Source organism: Pleuronectes platessa, chromosome 1, assembly GCF_947347685.1.
Source record: "Pleuronectes platessa chromosome 1, fPlePla1.1, whole genome shotgun sequence".
NCBI lineage: Eukaryota > Metazoa > Chordata > Actinopteri > Pleuronectiformes > Pleuronectidae > Pleuronectes > Pleuronectes platessa.
This window is the reverse complement of record NC_070626.1, coordinates 3,355,612-3,375,215: the sequence shown is the minus strand read 5'-3', so window position 1 is coordinate 3,375,215 and position 19,604 is coordinate 3,355,612. Positions and strand designations below refer to the sequence as shown.

At 39.2% G+C, this 19,604-nt stretch overlaps 1 protein-coding gene across 1 annotated transcript in view; it reads right to left on the bottom strand.

The window, feature by feature from the left end:
* Positions 1-402: 402 nt before the first annotated feature.
* The window catches only part of LOC128439206 (transmembrane channel-like protein 3), a 40,365-nt gene continuing 21,163 nt past the window's right edge, over positions 403-19,604 (bottom strand). The window contains exons 6-22 of the mRNA XM_053421912.1: positions 17,939-18,037; positions 17,512-17,654; positions 15,203-15,350; positions 14,976-15,019; positions 14,261-14,408; positions 13,311-13,420; positions 13,137-13,215; positions 12,623-12,886; positions 12,016-12,144; positions 8,462-8,529; positions 7,991-8,119; positions 4,506-4,616; positions 3,608-3,733; positions 2,975-3,053; positions 2,557-2,599; positions 2,171-2,444; positions 403-1,399 (exon numbers count right to left, since the gene is read on the bottom strand). Of these exons, the coding sequence (XP_053277887.1) occupies positions 403-1,399; positions 2,171-2,444; positions 2,557-2,599; positions 2,975-3,053; positions 3,608-3,733; positions 4,506-4,616; positions 7,991-8,119; positions 8,462-8,529; positions 12,016-12,144; positions 12,623-12,886; positions 13,137-13,215; positions 13,311-13,420; positions 14,261-14,408; positions 14,976-15,019; positions 15,203-15,350; positions 17,512-17,654; positions 17,939-18,037 (2,991 nt within the window). The remainder of the gene's footprint in view (positions 1,400-2,170; positions 2,445-2,556; positions 2,600-2,974; positions 3,054-3,607; positions 3,734-4,505; positions 4,617-7,990; positions 8,120-8,461; positions 8,530-12,015; positions 12,145-12,622; positions 12,887-13,136; positions 13,216-13,310; positions 13,421-14,260; positions 14,409-14,975; positions 15,020-15,202; positions 15,351-17,511; positions 17,655-17,938; positions 18,038-19,604) is intronic.

Here is a 19,604-nt window from a genome sequence, read left to right as displayed (position 1 = left end):
CAACGGCGAATGAAGCCACAAGGTTCACATGTTTTATTTTGAAGGTCAAGACGGCCGACTCTTTCCTGTAATCTGGTTGGCTTCACGCACCTGCGCCTGGCGACCTCGCTTGTTGCAGCAGAGCATGCTGGGACTTGTAGTGGTCACTTCAATGCAGGTGTTCATTCACTGTACAAGACGATCAATGAGTTTCTATAGAGAGGGTTTTATTGTGATAGCACAGGAAGGAAGTGTGGCGACCACTACTATAACTTATAATATATAGTATGTTACATAATCAGCTGTATCAAAATGATACAAGACCACGTTCAAAGGAGTAAGAAATCACATCTATAATACTGTCTGAGCTTTAAATGCAGTATTTTAACACATCGTAATATATACTTCATTTAAGTAAAGATGTCATACATTGGAGCAGACCAGGTCATTTGACTCAGTGACATTTAGATCAAAGCTAGTCTTGGACTTCTTTTTGGCCATCTTTCCCTGCCTGGCATCTGATTTGAGATAGCGCTCCTTGTTGTGGATGACTTGTATGTACTGGTCAGTGCTGCTGTTCTGCTGGTCACTGCTGGAGGCCAGGGAGGCTGAGTCTGACTCTGTCACAGGGGTCTCCAGCTTCGGCCTCGTCTTGGGCTTCATGTGAGATTCTGTGAGCCTGGTCCTGGCTGGGGACGGACAGTGTCTTCCCGGGGAATGGATGTGACGCCTGGTTCGCACAAGAAGATGGTCTGCTCCTTTCACATTGGCCTGGGGCCGTGAATGTGACTCTATATCCCTCCAGGCTCTTTCTTCTCGGCCATCCTCCTCATCATCCTCTTCTTGTGCTCCATATCTTCCTCGAGCTGCGTAGCTGTCTTTAGCCATGGATACGTGGCTTTCCACACGGTCACCGACGTAGAAGTGCGCTGGCTGGTGGAGGTCAGAGAGGGAATGAGGCCGATGAGCCTGTGACATCCTTCTCCTGCTTTTTCCTTCTTCCTCCTCCTCCTCTTCCTCCTCACTCAGATGCTGCTGTGATGGGTGGGCCCGGTGAGGATGTAGCTGGTTGTGAGTGGTGCGGGGCATGTAGCGTTTGATGTTGCGTGGGTACAGCTCCAGGATCTCTGCAGGCTCCTCCATGAGGTAATGGCGAGGGATCCGAGTGGCTGAGCGCAGCAGCTTCTTCCTGGGCTCATGCTCATTGACAATCACGTAGCGAGTATGGCCACGGCGTCCTCCATAACTCTGTGCAGCGATGAACCCAGAAGCCTCAACAGAATGTATTGAGCGTACGGTCTTCCTGTACAGGGGGTCAGAGTGGATGTTGTCAGAATACCGAGCTGGGGGATTGTACGCCATGTGATGGTAGGACTTAGACCTACAGGATCCACTAGGGCCACTAAGAAATGGTGGGGGCCTGTTTTGAGAAAGGACAACACATAAGAATCAGTTTATATGATTATCAGTTTATATTGACATTGATATTATGTATTCATAACATAATGCTGTAATAAAGCATGGACTGACTGCACTGCATTGGCACATACAATCTCATAATCTTGACAAAATTAAAGCAGACAAGATGTTTGTGTTGTTTACTGTGATGTGTAATTAAAAACGTTAATGAACTGAAATTAAAGAAAATCAATGGTTGCATGTTTTGTGTATTGTCATAGCGGTGATATGTGTATATGCAGTTTGAACAGAAATGGTCTTCAAAGTGCAAAAAGGAAAAATAAATACTGGTATGTTCCACTAAAGCCAAACTGCAGCAGGATTAACCTCTTCATGCCAAAAACATTCACATGACTTACAAGTTACACTGCTTTCCACAGAACATTTGTTGTCAGGATGAAAAACAAACTGAGACAGCAGTAAGAAAAGTCTTCACTGAAACCCAGGTTAATGCCAATTAAGCACAAACTATTCATGTTTTTTAAATAATAATCAAGAACATTTTAAATCATGATAGATTTGATTTCGAAAATAAAAAAAATATCGAAAATAATCTCAGTAGCAGTAGAAAAAAAACATCAAATTCTTCCTGCTCATTGGCCCTATTCTTTACTAATACAATTAAATATTTTCAAAATCATTAAAATTGCACTTCAATCCATCACATAAATTGTCAGCTGTTGTTTTAAGTCAACATGCTAGGTTAAATCAATAAACTATATAAGTGTGAGACCTGTTAGGGATATGCTCCAGCCTGTGTTTGGGCAGTATGGTTACTGCTGGACTTCTGCCAGATCCAGCCCCACTTCCTCTGCTCAGGTCCGCCCGAGACGCCGATTGGGTGATGGTGCGGATGCTGTTTCCGTGACGAACAGGCGACTGAAAGTTTGTGACACTGCCATTCCTCCGGGGGGATGGCGTGTGGATGGAGGCCTCTTGGCTTGTGATGTCACTCTCCTGCTGTTCAAGGTTTTGGTCAGCAGCAGCCTCTGGAGCCTGAAGTCTTGCTAAGGAAGGGTTAAATGTCACAGCATCAGCACAAGGGCAAGTGTTGGTGATGTCAAGACTCTTGAAGAGATTATGACCCAAACAGGAGACCTGACACAACACCAGAAATACCTGCAGCCATCTGAAAGACTTTCTTCTTGTCGTCAGTTCGCTCCTGAGGAGATGGAAGAAAAATTCCACATTTAAGAAAATTGTTAGACCAGTGAATATCACTCTCATGTTAAGTTTGGCACTCAACATGACTAGAGTTTTTTTATTCATAGTTATTTTATTCTTAAAAATTAAGTTTATTTAATTATGATAATTATTGACGATTATCTTTTTCTGTCAATGGATCATTAACAAACATTTTTACGATGAGATAGTTTGTCATGTTTATTTTTTAACTGGAAACATCTCACTGGACACCGAAGGCTGCTTTCGCACAACCAATGTGTGTACAGTATATATATATATATATATATATATAGCCACATATTGACCAAACTAATGGTGATATACTCGAGGAGTTCAGTCATTAGAAACTCACAGTCTGGAGCTGCATCCTCAGCTGGTTGTTGGTGAATTTGAGGGATCTGGCTATGGCTTGGAGATAATATATCAGCATGCTGAAAAACAAACAAGGAAAATTCAGAAATCTAGTTGGCAGGTTAATTTGCAGTCATTTGCAGACAAAGGTCCTATCTTAAATCCAACAGAAAGCAGCACCAAGCATGACAAAATTCCATTGCCCAATTTCTTTAAATTGCAAGTGCTCTTGAACCCATTTGAGAAAATGGACTTGTTGGACATGCTGGTCTTCAAGTGAGGTGTAGCTTGCCACATTGTTATCCTGAGGCAGCAGAGGCCTTTGACCAACAAAAACCTGGTCTGAAGGGAGTAGTCACTATTGTGAAAACCACCTGGCAAACTAGCTGGCAAATCACCCCTCTTTATATTTGTCAAGATGCAAACTCACCTGGCTTTTAAAGAGAATGGGACATTGCACTCTGATTGGTTTATTTTTATTGTTATACACACCCCGGATTGATTAAGAGACGAAGTGCAATGCTTTTGAACCATGCACTTAGATTGTTTAAATTGTGTGTGTGTGTGTGTGTGTGTGTGTGTGTGTGTGTGTGTGTGTGCGTGTGTGTGTTTGTGTGTGTGTGTACAGTCTCACAACAGCAGCAGCAGTGCTGGCAGCACTACAACAGGGCTGGTGACGTAATTCATCACGTTACTGAACCACAGGGGAAAGTCACTGGCCACTGTTTCAGAGATGATGTCATAAATCTTCTCTTGACCACTGTAACAAAAACAAAATCACTTGTAATTATGTTATCATGTGGGAAAAACATAAACACAACTCCAACCACCAACAATATTCAGTTTAGGTTTTTTTTCACCTTGGCATCATATCTGCTGCCTCTTACCAACAACTTGTCATGTTACCCTCACTGCCAAATACATAAGCTGATATCCCATATCAGCTTGAGGGCACGTACTTTGTGACCTGAGTGTGAAACACTCACAACAAACGTCTGCTCTATTAAATAAAGACACAGCCCATTTAAAACACATTAAAATGCCCATGGCACATCTTGAAAATGTCGGTATAGGGGATGGTCTCACAACTCCCACACACGGCCCTCCAGTATCATGTCAATAAATCTGTTAAGCCCTGCAAAAGTCGCTACAATACATTGATGTATACATATAACGCTGGTTTAGTTACAGAATGTGTGACATAGGCCCTGAGTTTCTTTTTGTAAAATACCAAGACAGGATGCAACTATAGGCACAGACTTAATATATTAAAATCATTATATTATATTCTAAATGTTTGGCATATATTCCAGTAAATGAGGAGAAACTATTGAAAAAATTTGCCTTTTGGCTAAGACTGGCACATGTTAATAACCTTTGAGATTCTGTGACATATGATTGAGTGTAAAAGTGATTCTAATCAGCCTAAAATCAGCTGGACAGCTTGATGCCATGTTAGCCTTAGACCATGTTAGCAAACTGAGTTTGGGGGACAAGGAACTCATGTCATCGCAGTAAATAAATGTGTTTACCTGAATGGTCCACAATGCTGCGAAGGTCTGTATCTGACTATGGCAAAGATAGTGGGAAGCATGCACAGAAACAGCATGAAGAGTAGCATAGCCAGGTAGAAGTTGTTAGATCTGAGAAAAGGTAAAGAAAAAAGAATATCGAAGAAAGAACAGTTTTATTATTTATATTGTTTTCAAACCTTTGGTCTTCAGCTGCTTTTAAAGCCACCTGCTGAAATTCTAGTTTATATGATAAAATGGTTCCATCCACTCCTATGATAAACTGTGTGCGCTAAGTCCTTTTCACTAGATTCCTCTCGCTGCCCTGTTTATTGTCGCTCTCTATTTGCCCACCAGATGTCCTCATACCCTTTCTCAATTGCAGAACCTCCTCACCTGTCTCTCACCCAGTCTTCACTCCCACAACTACCTCATCTGTTTCTCATCTCAATAGAATCAGCTCGTAGTACATGTTTCCCCCTAGACACTTGTCCTTGTGTTTAGCATGTTTTTGTTTTCTTGCCACCCTATTCTTTTGTCCATTAGCCTGCTTGTCAGCTTCTATCATCACTATCTACTTCAGTAAAAAATAACTGAACATTTTCAGCCTGTCGGTCTGTGTCTGCATTTCCTTCTTCTTGTGAAATCTTTTCTTTTAAATTTTAAGTTTTTACTTATTTCATATTTCGTCCTAACATAGGACAGATGGCATTCATACTGTTGAAGCTGAAGCTGAAGCATCACAGTGACATGTATATAGATATAATAGATATAGATAGAATGCAGCTATAGGCAACTGAATGTGTAAAGATCTATTATATATAAAATAGATCTGTTCTAAATTACTTGGAAAAAATTATCATGAATAAAAACTCAATGCCATGACAGCAAATATTATGTTATAATTATCCTGTTATTATCCCATGTGTGTGTGTGTAAACAATAACTCAACAAAGCATGTTCCACACATATTCCAAGATATTTCCACAACTAATTGAGAGACAGGGCGGCTGTGGCTGAGGGGTAGAGTGGTCGTCCTCCAACCTGAAGGTCAGTGGTTTGATCCCCAGTCTGACCCATCTGCATGCCGAAGTGTCCTTGGGCAAGATGCTGAACCCTGAATGCCCCCCCCATAGAATATCAAAAGTGCTGCGAATAGAAGCACTGTATGAATGTGTGTGTGAATGGGTGAATGTAAAACTGTACTGTAAAGCGCTTTGAGTGGTCATCAAGACTAGAAAAGTGCTATATAAATACAAAACCATTTAACCATTTACAATCTGCAGCTTAATATAAATATCATGATATCACAATGGAGTCAAAAAATGGCTTCACACATAGTTAAAAAATGCATTTTTCCACGAAGCTCTGCATCCGATAGGACTACAGACAAGACCTAAAGATTATTTAGATCAAAAATGGAAACTATTTTGGTCGGAATGATGTCATTATGATGTCACTATTAAAAGTTTTTAAAAAATGAAGCGATTTTAGCAATGACGTGGATCAAAATAATAATATCAGCATTGACTGATGTGGTGTATGCAGTGTGTGCAGGATATATGTAGCCTCTCCGATGCTTGTCATTGATACGTTGCTTCACCATCATATTAATGTGTTATAAACATACTAAAAACATGACTGGCTGAGCCAGAAAGTTACGTCAAGTATCCGATTTTAGTTCCTGGATTTCTCATTTTGGTGTACCGACACCAGCCTACTTCATTAATAAAGAAAGATCACCACATTATGACCAACAGAAATACTGTCAGTGTTAAACACATTTAAGTGTCTCAGAACTGTAATTATAAGCAAAAACCTTTTTTATCATCATCAATGTGTCAGTATCAATCTCTGTCTTCTGCAGGAGAACTGCATTTAATGGCTCACATTAAATGTGCTCTCAGCTGCATGAGTGTGTGTGCATGTGGGTGTGTGTGTGGGGGGGTGGGGGGGGGGGGACTTTTCACCACATCTGGGACTGACTGATAAGGACTGAAAGAGCCACTGACAGCCTTGTTACATAAATCAGAGTGAGCTGAGCACTGCAGGCCTCTATATCAGTGTGTACGTATGCATATAATACACCATAGGACGACACACTGATTTGTCACTATCGCAGCAGAGCAGGAAAATGGAAACAAGAAATAGCTTGAAAAACCAGGATAGATGCGTGTATGTGTAATGATGCTGATTCAGCATCATCAAAGCATGGAGAGTTCAGTCATGAGGATGGAGTGTGTGACGCAAGAGAAATGATGGACATAAAATGACCTGTCTTTTTGTTCTGTGATTGTGTGTAAGCTTTTAAACAACTATAGAATTCCATACATTCCTCCTCTGTCCATGTGTATATGATAATGCCTGTTTTTTATCTTTCTCTTATAAGTCATTAACCATAGACATATATTCATATATATTATATGTGTCATTGTAACCGATAGTTCATGTGTCAATGTCACTGCAATATTAGACCGGCCAAAACTACTGACAACTAACTAATATGATAAAAACACATTTAATATTGAGATTATACAGGCTCCAAGAGCATTTAGTTCAAGTAACCTAACACTGAAACGCACTCTTCTCTTCAGCATCTAGCAGGGATATTCTACACCATATAGATCATATTGACCATAATGATGATTGGTTGAAATTCAAACATTACCAAGCTTTTTATTCAGCCAAACTGCAGCTCCCCTGATGTCAAATTTTATAAATAATGTATAAATGTTTTTAATGAGCATAAAGTGATAGTTGAGATTTCAATATACTGAATATAAGGCTGCTTATAAAGGCTTATTATACAGGTAGCTCTACTGTTTCTCATAACACTACAAATATTTTATTCTTAAAAAACCTTGGATTTAATGCCATTAATTAACCACATTATTAGAAATTATTGTACAAATTTAATTCTAGACATTAGAATTTCCCCTTAATACTGTACATTATGACTTAATCATTGTGACACATGTAGCTCCTCAAAAGCTCTGCTGATCCAGGAATATAATCTAGTGAATTCATCTGAAATTAAGGCCACAAGAACACAACTATAATAATAATAATATTAATAATAATATGAATGTAACTTTTCGGTCCAGTCACAACTGGTTGTGTGATAGGGTAAGGGTAGTTACATAATTCGACTTTACGGGAAATTTGAACTGGGTCGTACTTGCAATGTCTGTTAGTGTGTTTGTCAGTAAAGTTCAGACTAATTATATCTTTTATATGAATTCTTGATTTATCTGCAGTGCTTATCATTGTTAAACAATTAACCTGCATGCAGTTTAGGTAAGATGCTGATTAATAAGGGTAAACAGTATATTCGAAAAGTTAAACAATTTTGGTGTGACCAGAAACAGAAAAAATAGACTATTTCAAATATAATAAAATACAACCCCAAAACGGCAAAAATGTGTGTGTGTGTGTGTGTGTGTGTGTGTGTGTGTGTGTGTGTGTGTGTGTGTGTGTGTGTGTGCGTGTGTGTGTGTGTGTCAGACCTAGAGGCTCGGAACACCTGCTGATGTGGAACATTACAGGTGAGGACGGCCCAGCTCCTCAGATACATCAGACCAATAAGCTTCAACACATTGAAGGCAGGAAGACAGGGAGAGAAAAACGCTCCCATCCTGGGTGGAAGGATTACAAAAGTCAGTACACACACACACACTCACTGGGGTCACAGTCCATATAAAACCCATTATATCCAGTGGCTCATTGTTTCATTTCATTGTGTTCATTGTTGCAAGACGACGTCTCTGAAATGAGCTCAGGAAATACAGTTGATCCACACACAGAGGTGTAATGAAGAGATCATAGAGGGCCACAGTCCTTTAAATAGGGTCAGGGAGACATACCAGCAGAAGCCATACTATTAATGCTGAATTAGATCCTCTATTACACACACCATGACAAGGTAGTGCTGATGTAATAAAACTGTCTGGAAAGATGTCCTCATTTTTCAGACCTACCAGATCATTCCTTGGTTGTAAATCAGATGCAAGACATTCTCAGCTATTTTGAATTCTCCATATTCAGGCTGAGGAAAGACAGAAAAAAGCATGATTGTGGAGTACTTTATGATGTTGATTTAAACATAAATCTTTAAGATATTAAAACAGGCTCATGTCAAAATATAATTTCCTCAGTATTTGTGGCATGGATAGAAAAAAAACTCCCAGGATAAGAAAAAAGGGAACACTGATACAGTTAGGGGCATATGAGCTAACCAAACCAAACATATTTTGTTCTGTACCCAAGCAGAATTTAAACACAGAGTTGACACTGTTAATTGACATTTTTGTTACGACCCCAAAGTTCCCTGAGTTTTAGAGAAAAGGTTTCTAAAATTCAGTGTTATAAAAAAAAAAAAAAAATTCAGAGTACGTCACAATGAAAGAATTTGGTTCATCCAGTTTTACATGTCAACCTTTTTCACGTTTTTATGCTCAGAGAGGGAAGAGAATTCAAATTCACTCAGGAGAACATTCCCCTCGGGACAAACATTAAAGGGTTCTGAGTCCTGAGCTTGTTCTATAATCAGTGTCGTCTAATCTACAGGCCAATGTGTTTCTGTTCAACACCTTGTAGGAAAAAACTTGTGAAGACATTATTAGCATCACACAGAATGGGACAGAAATTAAAAAGGGAAATGAACGTGATAAATGCGGAAGAAAGGCAGTCTACTTTGGCAAAAATCCCTGTGCAGGGCCCTTACCCAACTACAATAAGTAAACACTAAATAACAGCTTGAGTGCTTAATACAGCAAAATACTCCAGCTCCAAACTCATCTTGATTTTCTCCCCACCACCCGGGCCAGGACATCCACTCTATCAGCTGATGTGCTTCACATGGGCTCACAATAATGTTATACGTTGCCGGAGCCATGTTTGTTTACAGCAGAATTAAACGTAATGTTAGTACTTGACATGTGCTGTGATGTTAACTCTAAACGGGACCAATATATCAGTACATACTTCAGGCATTGAAGTCTCTGTTGTTCAAGTTACCCAGCTGAACTCACGATGCTGGTTATCAACTCGGTAAGTCAACCCAGGTTTTCCTACTCTAAATATGGCGTGTGCACATAAAAGGGGCAGTGTTAACTAGAGTATACACATTTCACAATTAGGATCAAATATTATATTAGAAAAATACGAGGGCTACAAACACATTATCCAGACTAGTTTTTATAGTAAAACTGTCCTATCATTAGGGCAAGAATAGATCTGACTTTAATTTCATTTGTGTTTCCATTGTACTAATGAGTTATTTACATATATTCTCCTTGTGTATGAAACTTTTAGCCTTATTCTTTCATGTGGAACCCTGGTTCAAGCGGAACCTGAGAATAAAATAAAAAATAAACATATTTTGGGACCTGGTATTTGTGAACTACAGTTCGGCCGACATGTTTCGTCAAATCCTGACCACATGTTTCTTTGTTTTGGAAGGAGGAGAGCCTCCAGAACTCAGTCTCACAGGGTGCTTTAACTTCACACCGAGGTTCGAAAACTGACCACGGACACAACTTTCAACCACCATTGGTCACTCTGGGCCTCATGACCCATGAGGTCCAAATGGCGAGAGAGCCTGCCTAAGAACTTCAGCACAAGAGCTGCATCGCACAGCAGAACCACAACAACAGGAGCCACAAACCAGCAAGACGACTTCACTGGACTTCAAACAGCACATCAAGCTCTTTCCCTTTTTCATGGACGGGTTTAATAATTATACTAGGGTAAGCAAAGACTGTTTATTCTATTCCGTGTGATGTTTATAAGTTTGATATTTTGGATATAAGTTATTCGAAAGTTTATGCTAGTTATGTTATGCTCTTCACAATCTTTCCTTGCATGCAACTAGCTACTTTCCCGAACCTGGCACCAACACACACAAACACATTCTCCACGGACATCTCTCTGACATAAGCAACATGTTGTAAACATTGCAGGTGTCCTGTCTTCATAGTGGACAGCAGCCATTTTGAAAGCACACTCACTCATATACACATATATATAGTAAGTACACCTTTAGTAATTTGTGTTTTTATATTTTATTATCTTCATAATAAATGTTTTTCTTTCACAAATGTTGTCTTCATTACTGTTGCATAAGTGTGAATTTTACCAACCTCTACACTGTCAAGAACTCTATATCCTTCAACTCTGCCAACTATCTATATGGCAATTGGGGTTATAGTTAATAATCTAATTATTGATTAGAGTTCCAAATTTGTAGTGAGTACTTTCATGAGACTTAATCGATACATTTGCTCTCTTTCCCTTCATTTGAAGGGTATTGCCCCGAGGTAGCTTTAATCAATTAAAGTTATTAATTAATAATAATATTTTTAATATTAATATTCAATATTTTGTCGGGAAAACAAATTCATTGAATGCCCAAAGGCAGAGTAATGATGGTGTCATGCTAAATGTATCATATGCACAACATAATGTTGCCCCTGTGAGGGAGGCTACAGTTGGCAATAATTCATAATTATGCAATATAAAAAAATAATTTTTGGCCAACGCCAGAAATAAGAACATTTTTAACTTTTAAGTCAAGCCGAAGATTTTAATTCAATTCCACTAGTCTGCCACCTTAGTAGACATTCAACCGTGTTTACAAACAAGTTCATTGTAGTAAAATTGTATTTATTCATAAATTAACTGTTTATTAAAAGTTAATTATTCATAACTACCACTTTAGGTCCTCAAAGTGTCACACTAAGAGATTGCTATTTTTGCTTATAACTCAAGTTTAATAGTTTTTGTTGAAATTTTTAGAATTTCTTTTAACATTTGAATATCACATTTTCAATGTTAACTGGTCAAGCTGTAAAATGTCCTGTAACTGTTAAGTGCTGAACGCTATGTAACAGAGCTTGTACCTGACAAAAGAACAACAAATAAGTTAAAATAAAGAAAAGACTATTAACATGTAAAATGTTTAGATGTAAGGATTTTCTCCCTGTTATGCTGCCGTTAGCCAGCATAAGTTACCGTGGTGATTTACCCTGTTAAGAAGTGAATGAGCTTCGAAGGACTGAAAACTCAGTTAACCTGAAGTTACCCCGATAACCACCAATCCCACTGGTCGGGTAGGTTCCGGCCATGAAGGAACTTGTGTCTGATTGACACTGGAATCCGTACTCAACCTTATGGATGAGTGCCAGTAATTAAGATTGATTGTCCACTTAAGAATGAATACAACTGGCTCCTGCATGAAGCATAATGTTATTTGAGAGAAATAATGGGACTTAAGCAAGACTTTGTTGGTTTAGAAGAGAAGTCTACAGGGTACCTTTAAAGTGAAAGTTTAACATTTAGTGTGACTGACAGCAACTGGTAAGCTTAGCTTCTCAAAAAGGTTTGAAGCAAGATACATCAGTTAGTCTGCCTACCAGCACCTCTAATACTCCCTAAATAACACATTAGACAGTATGTAATTTACTAAGTTAAACTTTTTAGTCTGGTAACTGATTAATGAAGGAACTTTAAAACACAAAACTTTACAACTTACAAACTTGCTCTCTAAATCCCAGCAGCAGCAGTCACTCAGGTAGCGGACCACCAAACCTCTGATGAAGTCAATGAGCAGAATACTGGCCACAGTGAAGATCATGTCAATGATGGACAGCTTCAGCATCTCCTGGTGACACACAACAGACAAACGCATGTCACGTCATATACATATGCTAACATTATGCTGTTCATCTCATTATTCACCACTCAAGCCTAAGAGCTTCTGTTGGTTCATAATTTACAGACTGATAAAGCGATATCCTCACGTCTATATTTTTGGTGGGAAACTTTAGCTCAGTGAATCGGCCCTGCAGCATATTTACTTATCATTAGCAGGTCAAATTTGGACCTCAAACCTGCTAAAGTAAAGGAATTTTAGATCAAAGTCACTGAAATAGCATTTTGACAAGAGAACACATTCAGATCACAAGAGACGGTGTGCAGTCTGTCTGTGTACAGCAAACATCTTCATTTTAAAGGCAGCATTGATATAAATACAAAGCCATTTAGCATTAAACCGTTTTTTCAGAACCTACTTTGTGTTGATGAAAAGTGAGATTAACCACATGCATGAAATATGGTGTGTAATGGTCAGAAGACAGAACCTGTCCAACGTAGGTCTCCCAGCATGGGTCCTGCTGGGAGCGGGTGTTCCTCTCAAACAGAGCTGTCTGGTTGGGGACAGTCCCAGAGACGCTCCGGCTGCTGTTGGTGACTTCCAACACTGTGGCGATGGTCGCTAAGGTGCTGTTGCGATGTTCAGACAAAGAGATCTCAGACACCAGGGTAGAGAGGCTTTCTATCTCGGGCTGAGAGATGGTGGCCAAGAACGAACTGGAGTCAGACCAGTTGCCTGGGCTCACTGGAACCTGGATAACAAACACATACCACATACAGTCTGGCATGTGATAGCAACTTTGAGAAGCAAAATCAGTATGACGTAGACAAATCTGTCTAATTAGACAGATTAGACAAATCTGTCGATTAGACAGATTTGTGCAGAGGTTGAGACAACCCTAGCTTTTTGTCTTAACACACAGATATGAGATTATACATCTTCTCATCCCTCCCTAAGACAAAGTGAACATAGAAAGTATGCTCCAGGGCTTCTATACTCACAGCAGAGCTCATACTGTTGACTTTATCAAGTAGGGCAATAATTAGGCTGTAGAGATTTCCCAGGTATAAAACCAGCACTCTGTAAACACATGAAGATATGATTAATGTTCAGTAAGGCCTGTAATATATGATATATTGTGTCAATGAATGATCTGTGTCTGGAGTTTGGAGCACCTGGCTAGCTGGAATCGCAGCGAGGTTCGTGGGTGGTACATTTCCAGCTGAGCCACAAGTTCAAAGGCAGACGGAGCAATCATGGTGATGAGAGAAACGACCACACTCACCTGAACAGAGGGTTGACATGAGAGACACCAACATTGGAAAAGATGGAAATGAACGAAGTAGAAATATTTGTTACAGTACTTAAGAATAATTTTCAGGTATCTGTTATTTATTTGAGTAATACTTTTTCTACCTAAATTGTTACTTTTACTTGCTAGCCTACATTTAACAATATCTGTACTCTCTACTCCTGACATTTTCAAAAAAGGTTTGTTACTTTCAGTTAAATTCATGTTATTTTGTTTATTTTGCATCATTGAGTCAAAGACGATTCCTTCCTCTCGATCTATCAGTGCATATCCCGAACAACACACGGAACACGGCAAAAAAACATATCAAGATTAAACAGACAAGAGGAACCTCCACTGTGGTGAAGTGCAGTGCACGTATCCATGAAGGAAAAGGAATAATCGACCGAAATCACTGATAATGTTGTTAATGTTTACAATGAAGCAGAGCAACAACTTTTCCATCCCTGACCTTGTTTAAATCAAGAATACTTCAATAACAACATTGTACACTTTTCTTCCTGGACAAGTTTTCATTCTCACAAATCTCTATGTAATGTATGTATGTATGCTTATACCTATGTATGGGTGTATGTATTTATTTAAACGTAGGTATGTACAGTATGTGTACATATGTATGTGTGTTGGTGTGTATGCATGTATGATAGAATAGCAGGTTGATAGAAGAGCAGGCTCTTTGATGTAAATATAAAGATGACACTGACAGATGGAAGCTTCTCCATGGTCATTGATTTCTTGGAAGTGTATTATATGCATGATAATCTAATCAACCTAATGATGCTGAGGATGATGATGTCCGCTCTGCTCTGCTACCTCATTCTTCTCCCACAGCGTCAGCTCAGGCTTCTCCTGCTCCAGCTTCTGAGAACGGTCCACCACAAAGTAGATGATGTAGATGCTGCCAGCCAGAGACAGCAGCACCAGGATGTTGGCTAAGATGCGCAGACTAATTAGAACTGCCCTTAAAACACACAGAAACACAGTGATTGGATTGAGAGCACACATTTCATCCATGAGAACCTGAAAGTTCGCTGTTCAAATAGCATTTCAAAGCCCCACCTCTATCCAGCCTTAGCCGAGGGGGGCAGAGCTTTGGAACCGAACATCAGTGCTGCGCATCTTTTACTTTCACATAATGATCTACTCCACTCAACCTGACGGACTTGTCGCACATAAAGAGTAATGAATCATTTAATTAATAAATAAAACATTTTTTCAAAATGAATTATTTATGAATAAAATGTGATTTCATTCATAAATGGTTCATAAGTGGTTTTATTTTGTCATTTAAAGATTTATTAATAGATTTGTAAAGACATTTTTGAATGCATTGTTTTGTTGTGAAATTTGTTATTAATTTAACAAGACACTTATTTTCATACCTTTTTTCAAAGCTTTTAACTTTAGTTGTGATGTGTGTGAAAGTGTAAAAACATGCTGGGTGCTGTAAATTAGCAGGACTGATTAAAGGGGAAAGAAGCACCGAGGCTAAGGAAGTCACTACTCAAGAGCAAATAAATACACCTACAAACTTGTGTCCTTCTTCTTTTCTTGCTCCTCGACAATGGCCTCCTGTGCAGGAAAACATTTTTTTAATTTGTTTTATGGAAAACTGCTGACAGTCATAGTGTAGAACTCAAGTAATCTAAAATATAAGAGTAACTGCTTGAAGGGTGATTCAATCTTTATGTAGGAGTACCTACATATGTTAATTTCAATGAGTATGTAGTTTGTGTGTCTTTGCGTTTTTCTGACCCTGATGTTGTTGACAATGGCAGCTCCCTTGCTCTCTGCAGCTTCTGGGTTTCCTATCAAGTAGTCCCAGGCACAGAAAACCCTCCAGCAAAACGTGAAGTTCTCATCAGAGGCACTGGCCAAACTCAGACGAGAGTTCTTGGCCATTCTGCAAAATTAGGGCAGGAGGTATGTTTAGGATAGTGATGAAACCAGGTATCCAGTCAGTTGGCTAGTCCAACACTTCAGAACAGGATAATGGCTTGGTTTCCAAGGAATTTGTGGACATACAGTGCCTTGCATAAGTATTCACCCCCTTTGGACTTTTCTACATTTTGTCATGGTATAACCACAGATTAAAATTTATTTCATCGTGAGTTTATGTAATGGACCAACACAAAATAGTGCATCATTTGGAAGTGGGGGGAAATATTACATGGATTTCACAATTATTTACAAATAAAAATCTGAAAAGTGTTGAGTGCATATGTATTCACCCCCTTTACTGTGAAACCCCTAACAAAGATCTGGTGCGACCAATTGCATTCACAAGTCACATTTGCAAGTCACATAATTAGTAAATAGGGTCCACCTGTCTGCAATTTAATCTCAGTATAAATACACCTGTTCTGTGACGGACTCAGAGTTTGTTGGAGATCACTACTGAACAAACAGCATCATGAAGACCAAGGAGCTCACCAAACAGGTCAGGGATAAAGTTGTGGAGAAATATGAAGCAGGGTTAGGTTATAAAAAAATATCCAGAGCTTTGAACATCTCTCTGAGCACCGTAAAATCCATCATAAGAAAATGGAAAGAATATGGCACAACCGCAAACCTACCAAGAGGAGGCCGTCCACCCAAACTGAAGAGTCGGACAAGGAGAAAATGAATCAGAGAAGCAACCAGGAGGCCCATGGTTACTCTGGAGGAGTTGCAGAGATCCACAGCTGAGGTGGGAGAATCTGTCCACAGGACAACTATTAGTCGTCTACTCCACAAATCTGGCCTTTATGGAAGAGTGGCAAGAAGAAAGCCATTGTTGAAAGGGATCCATAAAAAATCCCGTTTGGAGTTTGCCAGAAGCCATGTGGGAGACACAGCAAACATGTGGAAGAAGGTGCTCTGGTCAGATGAGACCAAAATTGAACTTTTTGGCCTCAATGCAAAACGCTATGTGTGGCGAAAACCCAACACTGCCCATCACCCTGAGCACACCATCCCAACAGTGAAACATGGTGGTGGTAGCATCATGCTGTGGGGATGCTTCTCTTCAGCAGGTACAGGGAAACTGGTCAGAATAGAGGGAAAGATGGATGGAGCCAAATACAGGGAATTCTTGAAGAAAATCTGATGCAGTCTGCAAAAGACTTGAGACTGGGGCGGAGGTTCATCTTCCAGCAGGACAATGACCCTAAACATACAGCCAGAGCTACAAAGGAATGGTTTGGATTAAAGAATGTTAATGTCTTAAAATGGCCCAGTCAAAGCCCAGACCTCAATCCAATAGAGAATCTATGGCAAGACTTGAAGATTGCGGTTCACAGACGGTCTCCATCCAATCTGACTGAGCTTCATCTTTTTTGCCAAGAAGAATGGACAAACCTTTCCATCTCTAGATGTGCAAAGCTGGTAGAGACATACCCCAAAAGACTTGCAGCTGTAATTGCAGCGAAAGGGGGTTCTACCAAGTATTGACACAGGGGGGTGAATACGTATGCACCCAACAGATGTCAACTTTTTTGTTCTCATTATTGTTTGTGTCACAATAAAATTTATTTTGCACCTCCAAAGTACTATGCATGTTTTGTTGATCAAACGGGAAAAAGTTTATTTAAGTCTATTTGAATTCCAGTTAGTAACAGTACATAATGGGGTCCAAGGGGGGTGAATACTTATGCAAGGCACTGTAGTTGATCACAAGAGAAACAAATATTCTGTGACATCCTTCCTCTGACGTCATCATCACAATATATTTATATTTCTGGTCTACACATAAAAATAGTATCAATATCTATCCTTATGGGTAGATGGCTGTGGTTTTACAAAGCATGGTTTGTTTTTTCAGAAATACATTATTGACCTACATTTAATTTTTCCAGGAAAAAGTCACTGCTCACTCCTCTGCTATGAGCCGATCTGATGTTTGTAGTAATCCATTTAAAATAAATGATTTCACTACTTAATTATTTTACATTCAATGCGGGTGCAGCCTGGTCACTACATAATCTGATATAAATCTGACCTGATCTGAAAATTCAGCCTTTCATAATATTTTGTCATATAATCATAACCACATCAGAGTAAGTTGCAAAGAGCAGGATGAATACCTTCTTAACAGAATGATGAAACTGTAGGCAAAGACAGCCATCCCAACCAGGAAGTAGGCAAGGGGCAACCGGTACCCAGCACTGCCAATTTTTCTCACCCTGCCATAGTAACCATAGAATAACACAGAGTACTGCAGGTAGCCCTGTGGAGATCCAACAGATACAACACATGTTCACAACAATCACATGGAGGTACAGCACATGATGACATGACATGAAGGTCAACTACGTCCAGAGTGTGATTCATTATTGGTCTTAATTTAATTGTATAAAGGGATTTTCGTAATGATTGAATAATGATAATAAATAATATTACTATTCTAAGTGTGAAAGTGGAGGAGGCAATAAAGTAATGTTTGAATAATGGGTCTTTCTGTCTGTGTGTAATATGTTATTGATAAAATAATAAAAGGAGAGAGAGGCTTGCCCCAAGAGACCAGATGGTGTCCAAGTCCTGGGCTGAAGCCAGATGCTCCTTGGGGATAGTTTTACTCCTTGTGGTTCCAAATGATGCTCCAGCCAGCAGCTAGTTCACATAATCAGAACAATTTCCAGTATTATTATTATTATGAATACATTTAAGCTCTTTTTATGTTAGGAGAGAAAAACAATTGTCTTTATTGTTCAAACACACATAAAAACCAACCGCATCACGTGTGAGTCATAAAATGTTTGTATTTCACTAATCACAGCATAAGAAAGAGTGGGCACAGATAAATCACCTTCATTTAACTATTTCATGCCCATATGTTCACGGTTCAAAGCAGTTACCACTGGAGTTTGCAACATGATGGTGTGTGATGTGGACGTCTCCAACCAAAAATACAAAACAAGTTCTGCTGCAGTGTTTCTATTTGACAGCCTGGAAAGTGCATGAGAGGACCTGCAGTGTGGATTCACTGATGCAGACAGTGTTGGGGTGAATAGTTAAGCTCCATATTATAAATCAAATATTTTTTATCCAGACAGCTCTAAGTTACAGAAACAACCAAACATTAACTCTTATACCTACGAGCAATTTAGAGTCACGAACATTTCTGAGAAAATCCACACTGACATAGGGAGTCACACACACAAAGTCTATACAGGAAAGCCTTGTTCAGTCAATCATTCTTAAACCTTCTCTCTGTGAGACAACAGTGCTTACCTCTGCAATGTTTATACCCAATATATACACATAGTCATCCTGAAAATAATTGAATCAGGCCCTGGGCCCTAAAACGGACGTGAACACAGAAGGTGTAGGAAACTAATTGCACCTCGGCCGTAGCCCAACAGTGCCCTTAGATTAAAACAAGTCTTATATCTAAAGCTACATTGCATTTCTCAGATTGGTTGTAATTACTGGTTTCTAACATTATTTGTTAACATACAGCAACTGAAAAAGGCCTACACCCCTATGAAACCACATTTTAATCCACTAACTGATTCTTATTTGAATCTCATGAAATTACACACTCTCACTGATACCAACCCCCTTAATATGTCTGAATTGTTTCATCAAGATTCACATATCATTTTTTTTTTTTTTTTATAGCATAGGTGAAATTCGCAATGTTAAAAAAGTGAGGAAAAAAAATCCTTTATCGTTACCAAAGAGAAACGGGTTCTTCCCTGACCCCTGGTGCAGCAAGTTTTGTGGTATCTGTCCTGTAGTTTTTGTGTAATCCTGTTAACTAACAAACAATCTCAGATGAAAACAGAACCTCCTTGTCCGAAGTTGTACAAAAGTAGAATATCTTCGGGGGACCGACCCTCCATTTCCTCCTTGGTCACACAATCAGCCACATGACACAAGCTTGACACAATCTCATTATGTTGGATGTCAGATGATATTTCTCACTAAGCAGAGGTGAGATAAAGGTTGGATGTAAAAAAGAAGACAGTGGAGAGTAGGTCCAAACAAACGAAGGAGGGAGAGAGGGAGAAGTGTAGAGGAAATACACATAGTGATAAAATTAGGTATGGGGAATGATGTGATAAGTCATGTCTGTGGAAATTGCTGATGCTGCCACTTCAGGGGCAAACATAAATCCTGTACCATCTTTTGTTCTCGTCTACAGTTTATACTTTAGCTTGGGCTGCTGTAAAAT